Here is a 21598-nt window from a genome sequence, read left to right on the forward strand (position 1 = left end):
CGTTCAACCTTAAGAGGGCAGCACTTTGGCGGTTTTACACCATATTTTATAGAATTAAAACACTTTATACTCAAATATCAAAACATTTACTCGAATCAATGAACAGCATTAATAAAGCCCCAGTATTACAGATCATTAACTAAAAAAAGTTGGTTTAGGGTTTAGTTACCCTTTAAAGCTAGATGGCACACAACTGGACCAGCCTTTTTTTTTAATAACAAGATTCATGCATTTTGTTTGTTTTATTGTCATTTGTGACTATTGTGCATCTAACATAATAATATGGTAAATGTGGAATCCTAATTATATGGGGGGTCTGAGCTAACTGGGGAGAAAAATCTGGATTGCAAGATCTAATTTAATTTGGAAATAAAGTTTAATATTTAGAACAATTTTAAATAAAACATTTTATGATTCAAAATGAATAATACATATTTATGAAATATTTTAATTTCTTCACTATTTCAAAGGGGAAGTAAATACTTAATTTTTTTTCAGCTAAACTTTTCACTTAGATTCTAAATAAAAAAAAAATGTAACCCATTAGAAAGATTGCAAATTATAAGCATACTTTTGGACCTTACATTTTTTTTTTTAAATCAAAAGGGAAACTTTTCACTGTATTTATAATAACAAATGTTATACATTAGAAAAAACATTATGGGCCCTACATGTTTGTATAAGTGTGTGTGTCACTCACCAGCACTGACTAGAACATTGGCCGCTACAACCTGTCTTCTGTCACTAGTCCAATGTCCAGCGATCAATGTCCGCTGAAAACCTGCAGTGGCAACACGAACGCCATCGATCCCTCGGAGAGGGACGGCCGCCTCCCCCTGGCACTCAACCACCCCTCTCCCGTTCTCTTCACGGTCTGAAAGCTCCCAGCCGTGACCCGCTCCAGCCTGGTCCCAAGCCTGCACCTCTCTTCCATTAACCGGATCAAACGCTTCGAAGCTAGTAATCTGTGCTCTATTGATTGGGCCTGGCTTTGACCACTCCAGAGGTTTCAAATCATTTGTTTCCATCTGTCTCCCCTCTTTCATTCCATTCCCTTTCAATTAAGGCTCACTGTATCTCTCCAACATTCTCTAATTGCACCAGCGTCTCCCTACCAGGGAAATGAGACATTAGCCGCAAAAGTATGTATGTGAGCACAAACTTTCCTACATCTTTTTGCAAGCTCTTCCACCCATGTTTAGGAGAAAGGCAATGGCTTTGAAAAGATCTTGAATGTTGCTCTATAGTCCTGAAAGGTATATATTCATTATTGTGTGTGGGTGTGTGTTTTGTTCCAGTGGATCAGGCGGCCAGATTCATCATCCATTTATTCACCGTAAAGAAATCTAATCGAGAGAGAGAACGAAAGGGGTCCAAATACATTAGTACTTTCTATGAACGTCTGTGAGCCTGTGTTCCCCTCCTCGGTGTGCTCCAGATGAAAACTCATAGTATAATAAATTTCTATGCAATTACAGCTGGCTGGCAGAAAACTGTGTGGAATAGCTTTATCGAAACACACCCGCTCCTTTAATTATGACGCTATTGATTGAGGTGCGTATAGGTAACCCGTCCCATATCGGTTTTGCTCTCTCCATTTCCCACCTCATGAGAAATAAAATGCACTCATGCGGTGATCTGAACTCTGAATGATGGCGTTATGGTATGAAATATGGCATGAAGTAATGTTCTGTACTTTAATAATAATAATAATTTACTTGTTGTGTGCTGCTTTTGTTATGGCCGGTAACTCAGCTGTAACGGAGCCTGATTGGCCAATTAACGGATGTGATCTTTGCTTCTGTTGCTGCTTTACCACTGAAATATCTGTTAACACTTTCTATGAAGCCTGTATTTATAATGCATTATAAGGGTATTCTTAATGCATTATAATACATGTACAATGCCTAACAAACAAGCTTATAATTTTAAGAGTACAATGTATTATAACACCCGATGAAGCCTGCATTTATTATGCATAATAAGGGTATTCTTAATGCATTTTAATGCACACATAATGCCTTAACATTATACATAACATACGTACAAAATATATATGGCGCCACCATGGCAACAGGACAACTAAACTTTTAAAAGAGCACCTCAAGGTCATTGAATGAGAATACTTATTCAGTTAGAATGTGTTAAACTACAAACTAATTAGTAGTTTTGAATTCCATGATGTCTGTCACGATTATGTTTAGTAAATTTAACTTTCATGGACTTTTAGTTTGTTTATCGTCTGTTTCCTTTGTACTAGTTTTCCCACCAGTCATCTGTTACCATGGATATTCATTTAATTATCACAGCTGATCATTATTGAGTTTGTTATAATTGAGTATTTAAGTTCCTCATTTCCTTTCTGTCTTGGTCTGGTGTTGTTGGTGTTTGCTATGCACTCTGTCTCAAGTTCTTCGCTTTTGTTAATAAACCTTGTTACTATTTTGAAACTCTTAACCTGCCTCCATCTTCATCATCTTTGGACTTTAAACGTGACAGAATACCATATCTAAAAAGGGTTATGGCTCAACCCGAACAGTTTATTGCCTGTGCTGGGCTTCTATTGTTTGAATTTTCACCTAGCTTTTGCCAGATCGCCAGACGAACATACTTTGATAATGAGAGCAACATGTATATACATTTGAGAGAATAACATTTATGCATGGTTTTTGAAAAAACTAAAAATATAAGTCACTGAATTAAGTCACTGAATTTGTGGCCACAAAACCACAATAGATATGTGTCCACAAGACATTTGACTAATGGGTGTTGTTGCCTAGAGTTTTTGCTTCAAACTGATGTGAGAATCATTGGGCCTACTCATTCACAAAAAAACAAATATTGATTTAAATTTTGTAAGACACTTTTTCTTTACAAAGCCAAATGCGAGGAGGCGCGAACGATCATGAAAAATGCTGTGATTCACACCTGAGAGAACAAAATAACGCATAATAATCCGCATAATGAATTAGCCTTTGAATCAGGTATGTGACTGAGAGAGAACTAAGAACAGGACAAAGGAAATATATTTTTTTGTAGTTTATTTAGAATATAGTCAACAAAATAAAGTGAGAGCCAAAGGCACAATGTCCTATGTGGCCCAGTATCAGATCACTATGATTCTCAAATCTGTGAGATGGAAAAAAGTCTGTGAGGATACTGATAACAGGATCAACTAACCTTAATATAATGTCCACTCGTAACAGAAAACATGATTGCTGATATTGAACAGCATGTGAACAAAATTTTGTATAGTCCCATTATTTTTAAATTATATACAGTACCGGTCAAACGATTGGACACATTGCTATTTTTAATGCTTTTGAAAGAAGTCTCATGGTCATCAAGCCTGCATTTATTTGATCAAAAATACAGAAAAAAAACATGAATATTGTGAAATATTATTACAATTTAAAATAATGGTTTTCTATTTTAATATACTTCAAAATAAAATTTATTTTGTTGATGTAAAACAGAATTTTCATTAGCCATTACTCCAGTCTTCACCAGGCTTCCTCGTCCCTCCGGCTTCACCTTGGTCAGCTATCACCCTGCCTGCGCCACACACTTTCAAGCCTTCCGCTGCGCTCTGTTTCTCCGCCCCTTCGGTTCCAGCGGGCTCCAGCTTGGTCCTCAATTGCACTGGCTACACCTCAGTCCTCAGGCACTCTGGCCCCACCTTGGACGCTCTTCGCTGCGGCTCCTCCTTTTCAAATATTTTCTAGTGAATTCCAAACAAATATTGTGTGAAATAAGTTAATAAGTAAATTTCATGGAGCTTATTATGGATTCTATCATCAGCATTAGCCATTAAAAACCATGTTGTAACTCATCTCGTTCTAAACCCATAAGACTTTCATTTATCTTCAGAACATATTAATATTCTGAAGATATTTTTTAATATTCTCTCATAATTTGTATTGTCCATTCATTAAAAGTCCATGTAGTCAACATTTGTTTTCAAGCTTCAAGTTTTATCCATATTAATACGACATTTGCACATTTCTTGCAAAACTTCTGTAGTGACACAATTGCTTTATATGACGAACTGATTTAATTTAGGCTTGTATTCACATATAAACATTGATTTACAAGCCTACAACAGCTGTATGCTGATCAACAATGGTCAAATGAATTGAGAACAAACCTCATTGGTTCTTGCATGTCATACACATATTTGAGCTTTCATTTATCGTATTTGATGTGCTCTAGCCACATTGATCAGTGTTTATATGCAAATAACAGACTAAATTAAAATCTACACACATGTAATTTAAAATTCATATTTTATAAATAATGTCTGTTTTATAGATTTCACAGATTTCAAGATTTTTTTTCTAAATACCCCATAGAACGTGCTTAAGTAGGTCATGGTGTACATGTACCCCTGGTTGTGAATCAGCTGGTCTGTAGATCGTTTTCTTCATGGTATATATGCTCCTTTTTGTACAGAATATACTTCTAAAGAACATCTTATTCAGGATCATTTATAAAACATGAGCCACTGCAGCTGTCTACTTCTTCATTCTTTTCCTACAAGATCACTTTTTCACTTTGCTCACGCAGAGGCGCTCACCTCTCTCAATAGCCGGTAACCTCTCATACCTATTGATGATTAATGGGCAAATCTGTCACACCACGACCCGTGTGCACAGCAGCACTTTTAAACACTCCCTTAGAACTGCATATACATCTTCTGCTCTTTACCCAAAGTCATTTGTGCTGTTGTCAGAGGTGATAAATGGAGTTTGGGGGGCTGTGTGAAGCCTACAGAATTTTTAGAGTGAATTTGATTACTCTCTAAGAGTAACAACACACATCTGTAGTTCTGTACACATCAGCGGCGTTTATGTCTTAGTACATTTGAGGTAGCAAACCTCATCTTTGTTGACCTCTGATATTCACATCTCCATAAACTAATAAAAAGAACTCCATACACCACACCCCAAGGCCAGCACATCTGCCTGCGATCTCTGGGCTTTCTTGAAAAACAATTTTCAATTTCAACTCTTTCTAAAACCAGGAGCATGTCCATTGTGAAATTTCCACACCTCCACTTTGGCTCATCGATATCGCTGTAAGAGCGAGATAGAGCAAGCTGGAGATAGAGCGGCTTGGGATGTGTACCAGGACAAGGTGTTCTTATTTTTATCTGCTGGGATATCACCCTCATTGATATTCACACCATCACACTGAGCCTTTATGTGTAATTGGTGAGCGCATGAATGAACTGTGGCGGCACCTTTTTAAGCTGTGGCTTTTGGGCTCTGATGGTGCACACTTTCTCTGCAACATGCAGACGGCCAGTGAAAGCAAAGTTCCTGTACATATAATGGGAGAGGATTTAACGAGGGAGGTTGTGTCAAAAACTTGCAAATTCCAATTGGAAAGAGTATTTTCTTAGGGCCCAAAGCCTTGTCAGTCTCTAAAACATTGTTTTTGGTCTACTCGTCTTACTTTTTTAATCACTGATATCATTCATTCTTCGATTATTTATGGTATTGTTCCACATTCACTTAAAACTGCAATAATAACTCCTGTAACGTTAATCAAGCCAGGTGCTGACTAGAGCTTAGATCGGGCCCAAAAAAATCAAGCCCGACCCTACCCGAGCCCAGCCCGGCCTGACACATTTAAACCTGACACATTTAAATAACTGACGTTCTCAATTACAATTCTGAGTTGTTTGAACTACAGAAATATGTTTAGAATTATCTTTGGATAGTTCACCCTGAAATGAAAATAAAGCAATTTTTTACTCACCCTGCTGTTGTCCTAATGCCCTATGTCCTTCTATCTTTTTCGGACCTCAAAAGCAGAAATGTAAAAAAACGTCCTGCACACGCTCCTCCATAAAATGGCAGTGAATTGCGACCAGGCTAAAACTTTACAAAAAGGATACAAAAATATCCCACAATGATACAGTAAGACACGCGCCATATATGGAAAGTGTTCAGGAGGCATCAGGGACGTGCACAGGAATTTTGAGGGGCAGTTGCTTTGACCAAAAAAAGGGCACCCCCCCCCCCCTCAAACAATACCCAAAATAGTGATAGGATTTAGGCATTTAACCATTTTGAATAAAATAATTAATGTGATGCATTACTTCCATCATTCATTCTTCCTGCTAAAACGAAATGTGAGAAACTAACTATCAGCAGACTGTTGTAGCTTAGTTTGCCTAATGCCTACCAAAAAAATAGTAGCCTAGGCTGCTTGTCTGCAAGCTATCTGTCTGATTATTTAGGCTAAACGTGGCAAACTCATCCTGGATTTATGAAGATTTTAATTAATTTCATAAAACTTGATGATGATGATCGTCCGTTTGTTATACCTTTCCGACAACGTTAAGTAGTCTCACCCGACAACCGTGACAATCTCCTTCTAGTGCCGCTCATGCAGGCTCAGCTCAGGTGCCGGTTGCGTGCAGCGCTGCAGCCACGTAAACAGAGTTTGCCCTTCCCCCCTACTGACTTTCACTTTCGGACGGGTGCCTGAATATGGAAGTGAATGAGGCTTTGCGATTTTTTATTTTTTCACCTCGGAAGGGCAACGTGAGTCGAGAAGGGCATATGGGCAGTTGCCCGGGCAACCTGAGCAACCCCCCTGTGCACGTCCCTGGGAGGCATACTATAAAGTTTTGCGAGAAAGAAACCTTATTATTCAGTCAAAATACTGAGCTCAGCCTTTACTCTGTTGCACGTTCCTGTGAGTGCGTGTGAGCCATCAGCAGCCGATACTACTACAACTTGCACTGTTGTCATGGTACCCAAGATAAGCACACACACTCACCATTTTGAGAAATGTTTGAAATAAACGTGACTCTCGTCTTCTCTATACAGTATATGATAAGAAATAATATAATAATACTAATAATAAGGTAAACCTCCTGAAGTGAATGTTTTGTACCGGTTGTCATGACAACATTGCATGAGCGGCTGCTGACGGCTCGCACACACTCACAGGAACGCGCACATACGGCTGTGCTCAGTATTTTGACTGGATAATAAGGTTTCTTTCTAGCAAAACCTTATAGTATGCCTCCTGAACACTCTCCATAGAAGATAGAAGGACATAGGGCATTGGAACAGCAGGGTGAGTAAAAGATGGCTTTATTTTCATTTCAGGGTGAACTATCCCTACGAAGCATGTAAACTTTTTGTTTATTCAGAATGGAATGGATTGCAAATGGATCCGAATGAAGAAACGTAACTTTGTACACATTTGTTACTTATGCCTACTTTGCTATTTCTGATTATGGCATAGCTTTCTCCCCACCCAATTAGGCTAATTAAGTAATGATTAAATAAAACAAATGCTTGATCAAGGGCCCGAATCTAAACTCTAGTGCTGACCCAAGTAACTTTACATTTACGTCCAATTTCCACCATGCCGTTTTTATCTAAAATACTGGAAAGTGTTGTTGCGGCTCAGATGTACTGTACATAACCATCTCTCTGACAACAACCTATATGAACAATTTTAATTAGAAAGATTTAATTTACATCACAGTACTGACACACTGCACTTGTTATGATTTCTAATGACTTACTGGTAGTGGCTGACTCAGAGCTTCTATCTATATTATTTATTCTTGATTTAACTGCAGCATTTGGCACTATCTTGCACAATATCCTACTAGATAGGTTACAATCTGAAGGAATTTTTGGTACTTGCTTGACTTGGTTTAAATCTTGCACTCAATTTGTGCAATCACAGAAGTTTCGATCAAAGTCAACCCAAATCACTTCTGGTGTCCGTTTGGGATCAATCTTGGGCCCTCTGCAATTTATAATTTATCTACTTCCGCTTGTAAGCATTTTCAGAAAACTTGGCATTCACTTTCACTGTTACGCTGCTGACACCCACCTCTAAATTATTTTTTTTTCTCTGCTTTCTCTCTAATTGTCTGTCCGAAGTTAAAACTTGGTTTTCAAGTAATTTTCTTGGTGGGGTAAGCGATATTTGAAAAACGCTGTTTTGAAAGTTGGTCGGATCGATACAACCAGACACAACAACAAACATGTAGCCAATCAGCATTAGGGGGCATATGACGGTAGAGGGAGAAACAGTTGAAAGATAGATGCCAGAGAGACATTGCAAAAGAGAAAAGCTCATAAGAATATTACTGGAAAATGAAGGGTTATGATCAGGAAAGAGCTTTGGGACCCGCGTTAATATTAGAAAAGCTTTCCAGCACTGGAGAGAGCTAAGCGGGAAGGCCTGAAAACAGACGCGGAGGTTGCTTTGATTCCGCTCCATACATGAGTAACTCTAGTGGTGAGTGTTATTGTTTGTCTGGAGCTGATGTGCTGTTGGCAACTAACAACAAGCTCTTGTTTGTATTTACTCTTGTGTACTGTGTTCATTTTTTGTGCTTCCTTGTCATTCTTTCATCGTCATCACTTTATTTTTCATGAAGCATTACTTTATTTTGTTGCACTTCTGCTCCCCTCTTGCATTGCGTGTGTAATGGAGGTCAGCTAGTGAGAGTTGTGCTGGCTGAGGGCTGCTAGAGAATGCAGTGTTTACTGTTTAGCTTCCTAGTTGGTGCACTCGCCACTAGGGGTGTAATGGTACACGTATTCGTACCGAACCGTTTCGGTACAGGGCTTTCGGTTCGGTGCGCGTGTGACCGAACGGTTACGAATGCAATCTTTAACAGTTAACAGTCGGCTTGTTTTAAGCGCGAAACACACACTTAAATCCTAGTTCCCTCTCGAACATATTAAGTATTCAGTCCATTTTATCACGAAATTCAAACGATAAATGCCGTTTTGACGCTCTTTAATGTGACGACTGATCACTGTATAGGCACGTCAATTCAAGCGGCCGCGGCACGCGCGCGCGAGTGAACGTGATCATCTCTTCCAGAAGAATAAACATGAATTAATATCTTAAGGTATGTTAAGGATAACACTTACTGAAACGTATCATATGTCGTGTAATCCCTCAATCAGTGTTTCAATCGCGGAAAGAAGTCAAACAGCTTGTAAACAATGTCACGCAGCATCATTTACCTCAGAGTCAGAAGTCATTCAGTGTCCACAGCTGTTAGTTCACTAGAGAAATCAACTCTTTCACTAAATATATGCACTATATTGGCCTATATATATATATATATATATATATATATATATATATATATATATATATATATATATATATATATATAAATTCTACTTAACCTGTTAGTGATGTCTTGATTATTTAATGCTATGTTTAGATAAATCACAAAGTCACTAAGATTATATTTCAACAACAAATTGGAGAAAAAACATAATTTTATAATTAGATTTAGGAGTTAATGCAAAAACTGCCTTATGTGAAGTTTACATGTTTGCACACAATGTGTTATTTGAGTGTTGATTATCCTATATCTAAACATGAATATCAGCTGAACATAGGCTCATAGTTTGGGCTCTGTTGTTAACCTTTAATATTATAGTAATAATGTGCAAGTAAGGGCTCCCTATATAGTTTACAGCATTATCTTTAAGAAACTTTTAGTTATAATTTAATTCATTTAAGGACAGACACAATTTTTTTCAGTAAACCACTGTTTGATAAAAAATAAATGAAAAGCCATTTTTTAAAACTGCTGTACCGAACCCATACCGAACCGTGACTTCAAAACCGAGGTACGTACCGAACCGTCAGTTTTGTGTACCGTTACACCCCTACTCGAGTTGACACGCATTCCAGCGATCTGGGTTCAAGACCGACCTAGAACAGTGCAGTTAGGATTGGATTGCAATAAAGAGAGGGATGTGTTTGTTTGGGTTGATTTCAAATATCAACAATGTTCAGCAAATATCGCTTACCCCACCTCTAAAGGTGTACTGTATAAATTTTAGCGGCATCTAGTGGTGAGGTTGCGAATTGTTCACCATTCACCCCTCCCTTTCGAAGCACATAGAGAAGGTATGTTGGCCGACACAGGACAAAGATGTTGTCGTCTGAGATAACAGAGAGTTTGTCCGTTTAGGGCTACTGTAGAAACATGCCAGTGCAAAATGGAGACTTCACTGTAAAGGGACCCACGGTATATGTAGATATAAATGGCTCATTCTAAGGTAATAAAAACATAACGGTTCATTATGTAGGGTCTTTATACGCCACTGATATTACATTTCTGTCAATAGATCCTCAAATAAACACTGCACACTGCACTTTTAAGCATCCTCATGGGTTAAAACAATAATCTGCCAAAGTCTAATGGCTTCTCTGCGTATCGATGATTCTCCAGTCTCCCTCTCTATGCAGGTCAAAAGCTTGGGTGTAATCTTTTACAATACTTTGTCAGTTGAGGCACACGTGAACAGTGTTATTCAGACAGCCTACTTCCATATATATGTAACATTAACTGTCTCCGTCCTGCCCTCTCAGCGAGGAGCACTGTCATTATGATCCATACTCTAGTCATATCACGCATTGTAATGCTCTAATACTGTAATGCTGTTCTTTATGGTCTTCCTCTCAAGCTCTTGCATATTTTTCAATTTGTCCAGAACTCTGGTTCCCTGTTAAACAATGTATTGAATTTAAGATTTTGCTCCTTAATTGGGCACTTACAACTGAGCTTGTTCTTATTTGTCTGATCTTCTTTCCATATACATTTTGCATGGGGGTCTCAAGGTTTTAGCTACACTGCCCCTCTATGCGTGATATTTGCAATAATACGGTAATATGTGGGGGATTTGTGACAGGAGGAGGAGCACTGAGCTGGGAAGAGAATGTTTTGTTATGAAAGCGGCTGCCGGCTGAAGAAGTTATTAAACTTTAAGTTCCTGCAAGTGATGGACTCGCATGTGATTTTCTTCTAAGAAAATACAACAATCTATGGAAATTGCTTCCACAGCATATCCGAAATTGTAAAACTTTCTGTTTTTAAGTCTCGTCTCAAAATGTACCTTTTTAGACAGGCCTTCCAGTGGCTGTCGTATTTTTATTGTTTTTGGTGTTTTGAAGCTTGTATTGAGGGCTTTTGTGTTTTTAGGCCAAACTGATGTGCTTTTGTTATTTGTATGTTTTATGTGTTTAAGGTGTCCTTAAGTGTCATGTAAGGTGCCTATAAATAAAATAATAATAATTATTATTATTACTCAACGCTTAATGTTTAAATGTTAATTATACTACTTCAGGGGTTGATTTTCAAATAAGAATGACATTTCCAAGTTTAAACCCAGGACCCAGAACCCTAACCCTAACGTTTCGGCAAGGTTTTCTCAAAGTTTTGAACAAATGTTCTTCCAGTTACGTTGATATAATGTTTGTTCAAAGTTATCTAGTCTTTAATAATGCTCTTAAAACATAATTTATTTTTATTTTTTATAAATAACGCTTTGTGCTAATGTTTTAGTTGGACTTTAATCTAACATTTTACTACTAGTTAAAAAATGTTAAGAGAGCATTTAAAAGAAACGTTTACAAAATGTGATTAGAGTGATCAAAATAGAATGTTTCCTTAACGATTGCATAACCCAGGAAAAAAAAATTATAATGAATCGCCCCATCTCATCTTATTTGTGCAGAATGTGTAAAATACATACGTTTTGAATTGGAATCATTAATTTCTTTATTATAATTATTATTAATGATATTGTTGTTGTTTTAATGACATTTTAAGTAATACCTCCATTAATTTTATTCATTTTTTTAATTAAATAAAATATATATTTATTGCTGAATTCAGTAACAGTATTTTATTTTTCCTTTTTATTTTTGAATTGTTTGAAGACACAACCTCTCCATCTCTTTGCTATTTTCTTAGAGCTAGTTTTTGAACTTTTGTATTTGTCAATGTTTCTTGTCCCTGACTAATTCTTTTGAAATTTCTGTTTGTTCCTCAGCAAGAAAGATAATAAATCTCACCATTGAAAACCAAGCGTCTTTCAAGACCGTGCAGAATGTTATGGGATATCTCAAAGGCAAGACCAATCCAGGTAGGTCAGCACAAAACCAAGACAGCACTTATATAAACCGAATTATAATTTTACAAACCCAAAGGGCTTTTTGTCATAGTTAATGCAGGATTATTTAATTTAAATTACAAATCACATCCCATTTTAACTGCACAATATTGTCAGCGTGTCCCAGGCATGGTCCTAAACTGCTGTGCTCTTTGGTCTGACATAACAAAGACACAGTACTTTGTCACAGTTCTTTATTGTATTCGTGATAGTAGAGCGAAACAGGAGTGCAATCTAAGCATTCTCTCCTTCATCTGCTGAAAAAGCGAGAGTCTGGGGGAGAATAAAGCCAAATCTGAGCCCACGTGCTGAAACAGCCCTTTTTTTCTCCCCGCCCTATGACAAACTAATCCCTTAAAACAACGTCTGCCACCACTGTCCAAATGCAGGTCACTTGGCTACCGAAAATAGGCTTTTAATTACAAGCCACTATTTTCACCTTCAGGATGATTTAATCATACGTCTGATGTAATGAAAGCGTTTAATCTTTCACCCCCGCCCCTACGACTGTAAAAGTCACTGTGTCTATGCATTTAAGCCCTCCGTGATTTACTTTCGAGATTTACAGCCCTCTTTTCCTGTCATAATTGGTCGCCCAGTCACTAATTATGTATCACAAATCATACGAAGGTGTTCTTCTCCTTGACTTTTGTCTTTTTATAATGTGTTTACCTTTCATTTATCTGGCAGTTGGCTGTCTTGTTTATCATTTGATGTAATTTTAATATCTTCCTGTACCGCTGCGGTACTCCTGAGTACAGGTGGTATACAATGTTCTTTAGTTCTTGGCTCTTGTCAGTTTGATGAGTCTGTTTCTACCCTCGCTAGCTGTCAGTCAAAAGTGACCCAGTGTCGCTTATAGCCCACGGCTAATTACATGAGAAATTGCTTCTTTTCTGGTATGGATGTGTGTGGGGGATTTTGTTTGGTTTATGTAAAGGCAGAGTGTGTGACAATCAGGAGAAAGTGTAACTTTGCTCTGGCCACATGGATCATGTGTACAGTATTCAGTATAACTTTCTGTTTCGTGTAACTGCTGATCTAGGATCCATTTCCACTGATCAAATCCTAATATAAGGGAACAGATGACTTTAGGATAGTGGGTACACACAACTTCATCTTACGCCATTTGTGTGTGTGAGAAAATATCTTCATGAAATAGTTCAATATGTGGATTAAAGTGTAATGTATAGTAGCAATAAAATAGTGATCTAAGTTCTCTACCTTTCAAATGTTTGGGGTCATGTCTTTTAATGTTTTTAACTTATGCTTACCAGGGCTCACCAAACTTAAATGGTTGTAATTTAAGAATTCTTTGGAATATAGACCTGTTTACTAGTAAAAAAAATAAATAAATAAAAAGTGGTGTTCCAAATTTGAAGTTCATATAAAAAAAATGTAATTCCTATGAGATTTTGTTTATGCACAGTACCAAAAATAGCCACCAGGTGACATTCCATTGATATTTTTTATTTATTTATTTTTTTATGCATTCTCCTGTAACAAATGAATACATTTCTGTCCAAATATTACTTCTATCACAAAATAGGTGCCAAATATGGAACCTTGAGACTCAGACCTTTCCGACAATTTGTTTTGTCAAGATTAGAAAAGGTTATGATTATAAAGTAGTTAAAATAAATGTTGTAAAATGAAACCTGACACTGTCCACAAGGGGAGGAGCCTGCCAAAATAATTTAAAGTACCGTTTCCATGGTATCGCAACGTAAAAATTTCTAAATGGTTTTCACAGGAGGTATTTTTCATCTTTTGGACACTGAGTCTGCCAGAAGGGCTGCCGCTTTTACATAGTTTGTGCTTACTGTTTAATAATCATTTGAAACTTAGCAAACTGGCAGCTCCAGTAGTAATGAAAACTTTTATCTTAAAGTATGTACAATCTTAATTAAACAATTTAATAATCAATTAAAAAGGAATTTATACTTGTATGATATTACGCTGTACCCACATTGGACCAGCAGTTTGGAAAATGGATGAATGATTCAGCTGCGGGTGCCAACATTTGGCAAGACATGGGAATTAATTTGACGGTGACCCTCACAGTGCATTATGGCTATTATCTAGCTGTTTTGATTGTGGGATTGAATGAGTGCTCTCGATAATGCCCACAATGGTTTTGGACACCACTACAAATGGCTGTTCCCTAAAATAGTGCCCTATTTAAGGGTATAGGTGGCCATTTCGAGCACAGTCAAATACCTCCTTGCTTTTGAAGGAAATACTTAGCATATTTTTAGTCATAATGGTGTCGACTTCCCGGGTGTGACAGAAAATCTGGAAAACATCTGTTTGTAGTCAACATTTCAAACTGGATGAATATGAACACGGTGCTTTAGGCCAAACGAAGGGGAAAAAATTTAAAGAAACTGCCATTCTGTTAGTTCTGCCAAACCCTCTGAAGCAAAACGCCGTCACATACAGGTAAGAAGCTGTTGCCATACTGTTCCATTTTTACCATAATGCTGTTTAAAGAGTAAACATAGTATAATACAATTTTCGGAGATAAACCCTACTGTGGTGTCTGTCAGGAATTATATTGAAAAAATATGAAGCATCTGAAATGCTGCAGGTACTGAAGCAAATCCGCAAGGACCATAACAAAAATGGAACAGTCCGTCGTGAGTAATAAAGGCCGTAAGGTCACCACTGTCTTCTTGGTAGTAAGCATTAGTCAGGTCAATGCTAGTGAAAACAGTAGAACCTTTTAGAACAAAGAGTAGATCATCCATGTGTAGCAATGTAAAATAGTCCACGATCACTGCTTTATTTGGGTCTCTGAGGTCAACGCACATCCTAATTTGATTTATCTTTTTCTGCGTAACAACATTTGGTGACACCCATACAGAGGCGTTGATGTGTTCTATCACCCCAACTGCTTGCAAGCGGTTTTATTCCACTGACACAGCACTATGAACAGAGTTTAAAGAGAGGTTTCATCCAGCTTTATGCTGTGTATAACGTTTTTAGCGCATCCAAACTTTGTTGACTCAGTAACAGTGCACTGAAAGACTGGAGAAGAAGGAACACAAAAGGGCATTAGGAGGCAGGACTTGATTGTTTTCAATCCTCACATGCAGTTCAGACATTAGGTCCCTCCCCATGAGTGGTGTCCCTTTGTCCATAATGAAGACCATTGAAGGAACTGAGTGGTCAAGTAGAGGAAATGTTCGCTGGCATACATCTAACCACCAGAATTTGGGCTTTTGTATAGGTCACAACAGCACAACGTTACTGAACTGGCATGCACAAGTGATGTAGGGCAGGATAGATACGAAGACCCACTGTCAACCACCAAATCCACCACACAAGTCTGAGAGTCAGAAGTGGATTCTCAATACTCAAATTGATGCTTCCTCATTTCCTCGCTCGAAAATTCGTTGTCCCTCTGTGCCGAGGCAGTGAGCAGTACAGGCCAGGCATCCCCTGTAGCATTGATAACTAGTAGGTCATTTTCAAATATCCGCAGCCATGTGCTGAACAGCATAGCAGGCTCACCGGGGAAAGGCAGGAAAAAACGTTGCAACAGTTATCTTTGTGACCAACGATAGCGGGAAAAAAACCCTAATCCTTGTTGCAAATTCGAGTATCTGTCAAGAGTTGAGAAAAAATTATACACACAAGAAAGGAGTAGCTAACTTCATAATTTTGTTTACTCATCTCTTCCTTTTCAAAATAGTAGTCAACACAGTTTCACTTATGTGAACACAGCATCTATCCCTACAACTGTTCTGTTAATAACCCTCTGTCATACCAACTGTCCCACCGTGGGTGGGAATACAAAAATGCAGAAGTACAATCTGTAGTTTTCACAAAATCTGTGGAGCTGTCAAATGTCTTTTGCTTACAAATAAACATGAATTTTTAATTCCAGGTAACACGGAGAACGAGTAAACATTGTTCATTTACATCTACTAACGACATTTGTAACAATACAAATTGGGTTGAAAAATCGAAGTTACACTTTAATATATTTTAATGGTAACACTTTACAATAAGATTTCATTAGTTAACATTAGTTAACTACATTAGTTAACATGAACTATTAATGAACTGCACTTATAAACCATTTATTGATTTGTGTTAATGTTAATTTCAACATTTACTAATAATTTATTAGTTAAAGGGTTCACCCAAAAATTAAAATTCTGTCAATTTATTACTTACCCTCATGTCGTTCGAGACCTCCGTTCATCTTCGGAACACAAATGAAGATATTTTAGATGAAATCTGATGGCTCTGAAAGGCCTCCATTGGCACAATGCACGGTACACTCTCAATACCCTTAAAAGGTACTAAAGACGTCGTTACAAAGTCCATCTCACTACAGTGGTTCTACAATAACTTTATTGAGTGACGAGAATAGTTTTTGTGTGCAAAAAAACCCTAAATAACGACTTCAGCAGTTTGGATCGCCAAATTTCAGCAGTTTGGCGGTTTGACACGCGATCCGAATCCTGATTCGACTCACTGATTCAAAACGCTTCAAAGCTTCATGATGCCGTGTTTTGAAATCGTCATCACTATATAAGTCGTTATTTAGGGGTTTTTTTGCGCGCAAAATCTATTCTTGTCACTCCATAAAGTTATTGTAGAACCACTGTAGTGAGATGGACTTTGTAACGACGTCTTTAGTACCTTTTAAGGGTCTTGAGAGTGTACCATGCATTGTGCCAATGGAGGCCTTTCAGAGCCATCAGATTTCAACTAAAATATCTTCATTTGTGTTCTGAAGATGAACGGAGGTCTTACGGGTGTCGAACGACATGAGGGTAAATAATTAATGACAGAATTTTCATTTTTGGGTGAACTAACCCTTTAATGCAGTGTGAACTAACATGAACAAACCATGAACAGCTGTATTTTTATTGACTAACGTTAACAAAGATTAACAAATACAGTAACAAATGTACTGCTCTTGGTTAGTTCATGTTAGTTAATACATTAACTAATGTTAAATAATGAAACCTTATTGTAAAGTGTTATCATTTGAATGTATTCCTGTGATGGCAAAGCTGACATTTTAGCAGCCATTACTCCAGTCTTCAGTGTCACATGATCATTCTAATATACTGATTTGATACTCAAGATATATTTCTTATTATTACCAGTTCTGAAAACAGTTTAATATTTTTTCGAAACCGTGAAGGAATTTTTTGTTTTTCAGGATTCTTTGATGAATAGAAAGTTTAAAAGAACCGCATTTCATTTATTTGAAATATTCTGTAACATCATAAATTCCTTTACTTTTGCTTTTAATCAATTTAATTCATCCTTGCTGAATAAAAGTATTCAATTCTTCTTTTTTTTTTATGATTGACCCCAATGTATAAGTTATAAATAGGATAATGATCACTTACTTACAAGCTTACTGATATGTGATAATAAATGTTTTAGGAAAGCTTCTTGTAAAAAAAATATATATATAAAAATAAATAAATAAATAAATAAAACACTCTACCCGAAATTTACCATAAAAATTACATTGCTGATGTACAGGGTTTTATGCATTTTGGCGACTACACTTATATAAACAAAAACATTAATTTTACAATTGTTGAAATGGGGAATTAACATCACAGTATCAACATTTAATTATAGGTTACTCCAATAAAACTAAAGGGTTAGATTGGTTAGAATAATTGGTTAGAAATACACTATATTTCCAAAATATTGGGAAACATGCAGACTGCTTTTACAAACATTTATGAAAGAATGGGTCACTCTCAAGAGCTCAGTGAATTCAAGCATGGTACCATGATAGGTTGCCACTTACTTACAAATAAGTCAGATAGACTAAGTTGGTAAACGTATTTGGCGTGCTGTCCGGGGAGAGGGCTCTGAGCTTGGTAATTGGCCTGAATGTAGAGTTTAATGCTCCAGCATACCAAGACATTTTGGACAATTTCATGCTCCCAACTTTGCGGGAACAGTTTGGGGATGGCCCCTTCCTGTTTCAACATTACTGTGCACCAGTGCACAAAGTAAGGTCCATAAAGACATGGATGAGCGAGTTTGGTGTGGAGAAACTTGATTGGCCTGCACAGAGTCCTGGACTCAACCCGATAGAACACCTTTGAGATAAATTAGAGCGGAGACTGCGAGCCAGGCCTTTTCGTCCAACATCAGTGTCTGACCTCACAAATGCGCTTTTAGAAGAATGAACTGAAGAAAGTCAAAAACTCCCATAAACGCACTCCTAAACCTTGTGGAAAGCCTTCCCAGAAGAGTTGAAGCTGTTATAGCTGCAAAGGGTGGGCCAACTCCATATTAAACCCTGCGGATTAAGAATGGGATGACATAAAAGTTCATATGCATGTAAAGGCAGGCATCCCAAAACTTTTGCCAATATATTGTAGCTGCTTTACCACATTCTTTCCTCAGTGTGATAAAGTATACAGTTAACTCATTTCTTTTAAAGTCAACCTGCATATTTAAGATATTTCCTTTGGAACATATGGATCCAGGTGACAGGAAAATCTATGAAAACAATTGTTTGAAAAAAAAAGAAAAGAAAACTCATAGCCTTCATACATTGCTCATTGTCTCAACCCTGCAGTTGATTGACTCTCCGCCTGTGTAACTATGTTTGTTGGTGCATGAGTGTTTGTTTGTTTCTTGTTTGTGTGTAAGTGTTTCCACTCTGTTTCCTCTTGAAGATCGATATGTACTGGTTGGCAGTCGTCATGGCAGCTGGTACGAGGGTGCATTGGCAGACTGGGGTAACGGCTTTGCAGTCATGACTCAGATCATCGCCTCCATGACGGCTCAAACCCGTGCAGGCTGGCTGCCTGACCGTACCATCATCTTCTGTTCCTGGGGGGGAACCTCACTGGGCAACATCGGCTCCTATGAATGGGGGAAGGTAATATTTGACTATTCCAATCCAGTGCCTGTGGCCACAATCTGTTAAATTATATTACATTGCTTCTTGCACGTTTCGCAACACTTTCAAAGTGAAAACGTCCAGTGAGTGGCACTAAAAGCCCGTTCAGCATGTTGGTTGTTGAACATATTGTGGGGCAGTTCGGAAATTAAATGTCAGTTGAGTGGCTTTAAAAGATTAATGCTTTATCACTCTTGAAAATAATGTGCCATCTACACTAAACTTAACATAGTGATAACAAAATCAAGCGTGACATAAAAACACATTTGCTGAAGAAACCATTCTATTTTGCATCGCAGTGCTGTACCAGGTGAGCTTCCAAGCAAGTTTACGATGTCAGAAAAGCCGTACGTAAAGTGTAAACGTAAAAGTGACTTCGTTTACAAATCATGCACCATGGTAAAAGTGTTTTGAGGTCATAAAATAGGATGGTGCAAGGAAGCACGCAAAAATAAGTCTTTCATAATCGATCATCTGCCCCCGTAATCAGAATTATATGAAAAGGGATAAACGTTTTTGCTGTTTTACTGCCACTATAGTGTGCATTTCAGCTGGAAACTGCAGTGAAATATATGTGTAGGTAAGTTTTTGAATTTGGACTATTTCACCCACAGGTATTTGAACATTCATTTCAACATGGAAATCAGCCTGTTATCGTATTGCCTCAGTAAATCATGTGCAGTAACAAGACAAAAGAGTATTTCCCCGTTATGACCCCTACATGGCATCCAGGTCATATTGTAGCGTACAATTTATGGATATAAGCTGCATATCTTGGATATAGATTTAAAAAATGATGCTTGCATTTTTTGATACAGCATAAACAATATAGCTTCTATCAATTCTTCTGGCAATGCTAAAAGTTGAGTTTAGCAGGAGGTCAAAAGCACTTTTTTTCTTCCTCGGCTTGACAGCTAAAGTGAAGGAGGAAAAACGAAAATGGTACAGATTAGCCTTGAGCAGCCGTACAAAAGCTTGCTAACATGATCAGCAAGCCATGAAGATTCAATCAGACAGATAGATGATTTTGGAGTGTTAATGAAATTATTCTGTTCGGCAAAGGAGTTTATTCTAATCAGTACAATACAAACGTCATCATTAATCTTAAAAAGCCCCAAATAATGTCACAATAAAATTATAATTTTTGAGTATGAGTAAGACAATAATGGTTCTTATTCACAATGCTCATTTCACAAAATTGTAGGGTCTCACTGGGAGCTACTCAGGCTTTTATGTCAAAATATCAATCAACGCTCTGACATTTCATCAGTTGGCTGCTGATGTCTGTTTTCTATGTGTGTCTGTACAGGAGAACGCAGTGGTACTTCAAAGCAGAGCAGTGGCTTATGTCAGCCTCCACAGTCCCGTCAGAGCCTCTGGATCCCTGCAGTCTACAGCGTCACCTTCTCTTCTGCAACTGGCAACTGAGACCCAAAAGGTTTTATTTTTTTGGTTAAATATTCTTATATATCCACTCTGACAAGATGCATGCAAATATCACTTAAATAGAGTGGATTCATATATTACAGAACACTTGCTGAAAACCTACAGAAAACCTGATCATCACTATATATTAGGGGTGTAGTGATTTTCAAACAAATCGGAAAACCAAGATACACCACCCACGATATGTATCACAGTACTTTCATGGCGTACTGAAAGCCCCCCACCCTCTGCTGCCCTGATCCCTGGCCCATTGTTGAGGTTGACCTCACTTTATCTTATATCACACAACTAAATTCTTCCTTGACATTTGATTAAATAATAATTAAGGGTGTGACGGTACACGTATTCGCCCTGCAAATTTTCGGTAGCCTACGTATCTTATGTGTAGACAACGAATGTAGCCTAACCACCATTAACCGCAATAAGATCTGCGTTTTGTTACTTTCGATAAGAAACAAAGTCCATTTTTATCATGAAACTTAAACAAAAATGTGATTTTTGACACTCTTCAATATGGCATGACAGATCACTGTATAAGTGCCACAGTTCAAGCGGCAGCATGGAGCGCAAGTCAACGTGATCATCTCTTCCTCTTTAATATAGTCACAGAATAAACATGAATGAACATCTGAAGGTATGTTGAAAGATACAGTACAACTTACTGAAATGTATCTTATCTCGTGTAATCGCTCAATCAGTGTCATGAAAATGACAGCCACTATGTAAATGATTATATTTCAACAACAAATTGGAGTAAAAACTATTTTATAGATTTAGAAGTTAACGCAAAAACTGCCTTATGTGTTTGCATATAATTTTTTAGTTGAGTGTTTATTATTATATCTAAATACAAATAGCAACTAAATTTAGGCTAATAGTTTGGGCTATATTATAGTAATGTGCAAGTAAGGGCTCCCTATACAGTCCTTAAGAAACTTTTAATTATAATTTTATTAATTTAAAGACAGAGACACAATTTGTTCAGTAAACCACTGTTTAATAAAAAAAATAAAACATAAAGTAATTTTATGTTTAGTTTTCTCCCCCCTGCTGTACTGCACCGTACTGAACTGCACAATGACCTCTAAACCGAGGTATGTACCAAACCATCGGTTTTACACCCCTAATATATATACTCACCCCACCCCCAACAAAAAAAGACATATATAAGCACAACATCCATCCATCCATCTACAAAACTATCTGTAGTTAATTCACTCAACAAGGGGTTGGTATTTGAGCAGTGTGCACTGTATAAAACTGCATGTGTCTCATT

At 37.4% G+C, this 21598-nt stretch overlaps 1 protein-coding gene across 1 annotated transcript in view; it reads left to right on the forward strand.

Annotated features, from left to right (window-relative positions):
* The window catches only part of naaladl2 (N-acetylated alpha-linked acidic dipeptidase like 2), a 431375-nt gene that overhangs the window by 277395 nt on the left and 132382 nt on the right, over positions 1-21598 (forward strand). The window contains exons 7-9 of the mRNA XM_079845128.1: positions 11853-11945; positions 18650-18855; positions 20186-20314. Of these exons, the coding sequence (XP_079701254.1) occupies positions 11853-11945; positions 18650-18855; positions 20186-20314 (428 nt within the window). The remainder of the gene's footprint in view (positions 1-11852; positions 11946-18649; positions 18856-20185; positions 20315-21598) is intronic.

The sequence above is a fragment of the Gobio gobio genome (assembly GCF_949357685.1).
Source record: "Gobio gobio genome assembly, chromosome: 19".
NCBI lineage: Eukaryota > Metazoa > Chordata > Actinopteri > Cypriniformes > Gobionidae > Gobio > Gobio gobio.